At 45.4% G+C, this 6,000-nt stretch overlaps 1 protein-coding gene across 5 annotated transcripts in view; it reads left to right on the forward strand.

Annotated features, from left to right (window-relative positions):
- sox5 (SRY-box transcription factor 5) overlaps positions 1 to 6,000 on the forward strand; it is an 87,165-nt gene that overhangs the window by 16,084 nt on the left and 65,081 nt on the right. For all 5 annotated transcript variants that reach the window (XM_061073907.1, XM_061073904.1, XM_061073905.1 and 2 more), the window contains exon 3: positions 4,084 to 4,306. In XM_061073907.1, coding sequence (XP_060929890.1) covers positions 4,084 to 4,306 — 223 coding nt within the window. The remainder of the gene's footprint in view (positions 1 to 4,083; positions 4,307 to 6,000) is intronic.

A 6,000-nucleotide genomic window follows, 5' to 3' on the forward strand; every position in this document is an offset into this window, starting at 1 on the left:
GTCTGGCCGTGTATCGGAGGTGTGTTAAGTGTACGTCGAGGAGATTGGCAGCCCTGGCGCGGAGCTAAGTCTTCCCCCCCTGCAGGAGTGATCAGTGACATTCTCCTGGTGTGTGTTTGTGCGTATTTTAGTTCAGCAGACGCTTCCAGTTCTCTCCTCCTGCCACATTGTCCTGATCCACCACGACGCGCCAAGCATCAAACACTGTGTTCCACCCGTACACCTTGCACCGTCCAAGACATGTCAGGTCCTCAGAAAGAGAGAGAGGGAGCGAGAGTTGTCTTCTGTCGGGCAATAGAGGAGGAGGAGGAGGAGGAAGGGAAGAAGACGAAGGAAGAAGAAAAAAAAAAAGAATGAACAGTGGCATCTGTGCTGGCTCTAGGAAAAGAAAATAGCATTTAGATTTTTTTTTTTCCCTCTTTTTTTGGCAAGAGTTAAGTGTTTTTAAACCAACATCCCCTCACAGATGAGCTTAAGAAGACAAAAGTTGTTTAATTCGGTTCCATTGCAGAGGCAGTAAAAGGATAAAGAGAGTGAGGCGCAATTTTTACTTTGTTCCAGTCATTTGGAAGAGAATTGACATCTGCAAACTAAAGGCAGAACCGCCCACACTGCCAGCCTGCCACATCTAGTGCATATAAATACACGCATGCAGGCGAACACATTTACACACACACACACCTACAGGCTATGTGCACTGTGTCACACATATAGGCACAGAGCTGCTCGCACACACGCACGCAGAGGAGGGCAGAGAGCGTTTACACTATCCATAATTTGTGTTTGTACTTGGGAATAAATGAATGTTGATGAGAAAAGTTTTGCGACCCCCCCGATCGGCTAAGTGACACCCGTTTGCAATAGTGTTTGGGTTGTTCCACCCCTGTGTCTTGTCGTGGACTCTGCGGTGCGGTGAGGCTCATGGATTACATGTTATGAAGTCGGAAAAAAATCATAAGCCTTTAGAGTTGTCATCTTGACTCCACACATGAAATAACCTCAAGGTCCCCTTATGTACCGGGGGTCTTTTTGAAGAAGCCAGGGCACCCCCCCCCCCCCCCGCTAATTCCCTGTGATTGGGAGGAAATTGACCTCCGTTGTTGGATGCGGCGAGATGACATCTCCGTGGCAGCTTTTTGACGGAGTGAGGGAAAAAAAAGGAGAAGAAAGACCCGACAACCCCCCATCCCCCCCGACCCCAACTCTACCTCCCAACTCCACCCCCCTCCTGTATTCTTGTTCTGTTTGTTTTGTTTTGCGCGACATCTTTCTCGAAAGAAAAGAGTGTGGTTGTTTTAAGTAGGCGCTGGATTAGATAAATGGGATGTGACAGGTGTGACCGCTGCCTTCGAGATGCCTGCCTTCCTCTCTCTCTCTCGCTCTGTGTATCTCTCCGTCAACTCTCTCCCTCTCTCTTTTCCTCTAATAACACTGCCTCTCTCTTTCTCTGACTTCCACCCGCTTATGCTCCTTCTCCCTCTCTCTCTCTCCGTTTCGCTCCATTTGCATGTCGCGGTGGAGCTGACGCAACTCGTAATCACAAAGCCGCTCATTTGAAGTCTGAATTTCCCTAATCTGAAGAACAGGAGAGGGTGAAAGCAAGAGAGACGCAACAAAGAAAAGGCAGGAGTGGTCCGAGCTCTCAACTTGGTCAGGTGGTGTTGTAGAGGAGAAGAAGTAAAGTCTTTGAGCGCTTTAAGATCACAAGACACTTCCCGAGCGCAGTTAGCGGCCACACTGGTGTCTGACTGGAGTCTCATCGCCCTGTCACACAGTAAATACACAACCGCTCCAGCCATATCATCACTGTCGCACCCTGTCCCTCCGTAACAATGCATGTGCACGAGCGCAGAGGAGAGAATCTGTGAATTATTGAGCATGCTGACTTATCCAGAAAAACTCACACACACACACGAGAAAGAGAGGGAGAGGGAAAGAGAGAGAGCCGGTGAAGTGTGGAAAATGCCAAGTGATAATGGTCTTCTACCTGACAATGAAAGCATCGTCAATATTGAAAGCCTCTGTCCTGCTTTACTCTCTCAGTAGAGCCCAGAGTAATGATTGGTTTGGAGGGTTTGAGTTTATTTTTCCCTCTTCTGCAAAAGATGCTTCTATTAAAAAATAAAAAAGCTTTTGCCCATCATACAGAAACCGGAGTCCTCTGGGGGGCTGGATGACTTCACCGTGGACTCTGATCTCAGTGTTAAGTTCCACTTCCACCAGCAACCTGCGAGTTAATGATTAGAAAACCATCTCCGCCATAATAAGCTGTAATGACATTAATACAGATGGAATGTACCACTGTCTTTCTGTCTCTCTCTCTGTCTCTCATACACACACTGAGACAATAAGAGGTACTGTTAATGTGTGCCACTGTCCCGGGTGGCGTGCTCCATACTGTGGTCAGATTAGCCAAAGATTAACCCTGTGGACCATTGACCCTCCTGTCTACAGGGCTGACAGACTGACTGGCTGATTGACTGACTGACTCACTTTGTTTCTGTAATCAAACAACACACGCACACTTCTGCTTGTGCAAGGACCAGCACTCTCTTATTTGGCTGCGTGTCTGTCGATACCTTGCAATCCTGTGTACAGTCCCAAGCGCATGTCTGTACGTGTGTGTGTGTGTGTGTGTGTGTGTGTGTGTGTGTGTGTGTGCTCTCGCTCGGAGCTGACGCCGTCCTCCCTTTCTCGGCGTCACCTCTTAATTGGGCTGAGTCGGCGTTAAGTCTATTATGCAGGCTGTCCAAGCAAACACAGGTTTTATTGGGTCAAAGATTAAGATGCTCAAAGTTACTTACCACTCAGCTGCTGTCGGGTTTCATTGTTTGTTTGTCGCCGGTTGTTTGTCATATAAGTTAAACAACCCCCTGCAATTATTCCTGATAATTGCAACCACGTATCTCGAGATTTTACATTATACAACATTGGAAGGTGAAAATAAAACCGGATTAGCTGAGTTCTCTCCGTCACGGTGCCTGTGTGCATCTGTAGTTGCTAGAGACGCCTGGGTAAATTTTTTTTGTACGCACAATTTAGCACAAATTCCCACGAATGGTTTCTAACCATCAACTAGTGATGTCACAAAACTTATCTAAGCACGTTTTAAAAAAATCGAATTGAGGATGAGCGCTGACGAACTTTCAAATTCAGCTGATGATTTTGAAAACCTACTTCATACATAATTCTGAAAGTGAAGTAACTTTAAGCAAAATTTAGTTTATAACATAATAAACTCAATATAATAATATATTTAATATCTTATTTTATCTGCTATTTCTTTGTGAGTATTGTGATTTCCAAAGGTTATTAAACGTAACATGTTTAAAACTGTAAATGAAGCCATACGACAGCAGGATAATTATTCATGCTGACAGCTTGGCAAAAGCCACAGAGCTTCACTTTGTATATTTTATATTTGGTCGCTGTCATGCTGATTTCTATTTTGTGTGTTGTGAATTTTCCTCTACCCGTTCCATTCCTTTCATAAGTTTATGGAAATGATTTGACGCGGCTCCAAAGCTTTGTTTTATTGAAACGGGATCTCTTTCCTTGTGATTCCTCTGAGTGATGCAGTTGCATCCTCGGCGTTAATTGTCACGAATCCTTAGGACAAAAGTGGCGTGGAACTGAAACTTGGGCTTGGGACTCGGTACAGTGGCGTTGGACGTCCCTCAAAGCCAAGTCGTTGGAGGCTTTGTAACGAGGAGTTTGTGCGACTCTAAGAGCGCGCGGAGTCTTTCTGCTGTTCGTTTCATGTCTTCGTTCTGTCAAGTACCTCCAAGTCAGTCAAATGCAGATTCCAGAGGATGTGAGAGCGAGAAGAGAGAGGAGAAGTGTGCCCTAACTTGAGAAAACTGGCTGCTGATGAAAGTTGCTTGCATTGAGCTGTGGGAAGGGGAGATGGATAGAATAAAGGGAGCAAGAGAAGAGGAGGCGGATGAAGATAAATATATGGGTGTATGCCAGCTCCTCCCCTACCTCCTGCTACTTTTTCTTTCCTGTAGTTTATTCGTCCTGAAGTTTATGTAAATTTAAAAAAAGCAATAATTACATTTCCTTTACCTCCCCTCCCTGCAGGACCAGGACGGCACCAAGGGGAGCTCTCTGAGTCCTTACCCCCAGCACAATTCTACCTCACCGGGCAAAGAAGAAGGTGGAGTGGGTGGACGGGCCTGCAGCGACGGGGGCTCCTCCGCCGGCGCCCTGGGAACCCCAGAGAGACGCAAGGGCAGCCTGGCAGACGTGGTGGACTCACTGAAACAACGCAAGATGGAGGAGCTGATCAAGAACGAGCCAGAAGGTCAGTGATGAAAAGAGGACACTGGTGCAGGCCAGATGTGTGATCCGCAGCTCGCCATCATCTCTCTGGCTCCGTGCCGCTCTGTTATCACATTCTGCTCTCCTTGCTCCCATCGTCTTCTCTTTACGTCTCCTTTCCTCTACGACTTTATCGCTCTCTCTCCATCTCTCTGTTAGGAACCCACACACTTTTGAGATGAGAGGCGAGCCTTTGTTTTTCAGAACACACACAGATAGCATCGGCTGTTTGGCCCGATTATCCACAAAGCTTTGCATATTTATTTCAATCTGACGAATAAGTAACGTGTGCGTGTGTGCGTGTGTGTGTGTGTGTGTGTGTGTGTGTGTGTGTGTGTGTGTGTGTGTGGTGTACCAGTGTGTTGTAAGCCTGCAAAAATACTTGGAGATCATAACAACTATTAACTGGCTAAACATTAAAGATTCATATTAAGATCTCTTTTAGCCTTATAATCAGTCAGGGTTATATGTCACTCATCACTTCCTGCTACCCTTTATAACATTTCCTGTCTCGGGCCTCAGATTCAGACTTTACACACTGTCATGGAAGCTAAAACAGGTTGTTGCCCGGGGCTACGTAGCTTAGGTTGATTACCCCCACATTTCATACTCAAATTTAGCCCCCGGGCTAACAGTTGGAGTCCGTGAAAGAGATAAAATTAGCCCGTGGCAACTCTAATTTCCACTGGGCAGATAAATGGCAGCTTAAATCCCAATGAAATGCATGTGGTAGTGACAATGTGATAAGGGAATCCACTACAGGTGTCCAACTCCTTAGTAAGACGGGATAATGTACTGTAAATAATGTGGTGCTTTATGGGTGGAGGAATAGTTGGTGTAACACACAGGGTGAGACTCAGTGTTACAACTGGTGGAGCTTTAAAGCCTTGCTAAAGAGCACTTAAACCAAGCAGCCTGGCCCTTCTATCCGATATGTATAGCAAAGAGGCATCTGACCTCAGTAACACTTAACCCGAATAGTCGCAAAGGATAATTAGACCAAATATAAATGTGATCAAACTGAACGGACCAGAATATAATGAGGACACCAGCATTATGTGCTTACAATAACAAGCAGCCTTGGTCAAAAACAGCAACGGTTTTAGCTGATTCTATGAGCAAATTAAGTTTAGAAACATTTTTTTGTATAGTTTATTCATCTATTTATCCATCCATCCATCCGTCTAGTATTTATACCTCTTTTTCCTTGAGGATCGCAGGGAGAGCTAGAGACAATCTCAGCAGACATTAAACATTAAATTTATAGACATCATAAAAAATCCTGCAACAACAATAATACATTCTGTCATCAACTAGAAAATAATCGTTTTCTACTCAGTTCCATAGCTGTGATTGTGTTACCTCTGTTGACATTGCTGAAGTTGCTGCAGAATCATGGGGTAATCACTGTCACTTTACTCAGAGGCAAAGCATTGGAACTTGTATTGGGTCTTGAGGAGCTGCTGCTTTTATTTACTGACAAACCACAGCTTAAAGTGTGCACTCAGCGCTAAATACACCCTACTAACAAGACCCTGCCTCCATCACCAGCACCTGTCTGTTGTGGGTGAAGCTGCACCGTCATTCTCAACCCCACACACACACACACTAAGCACGCACTGCAGGCTCTTAAGAGTGGACTTCTAAAGCAGATGAATGCTACAACATCCACTACAT

The sequence above is a fragment of the Limanda limanda genome, chromosome 1 (genome assembly GCF_963576545.1).
Source record: "Limanda limanda chromosome 1, fLimLim1.1, whole genome shotgun sequence".
NCBI lineage: Eukaryota > Metazoa > Chordata > Actinopteri > Pleuronectiformes > Pleuronectidae > Limanda > Limanda limanda.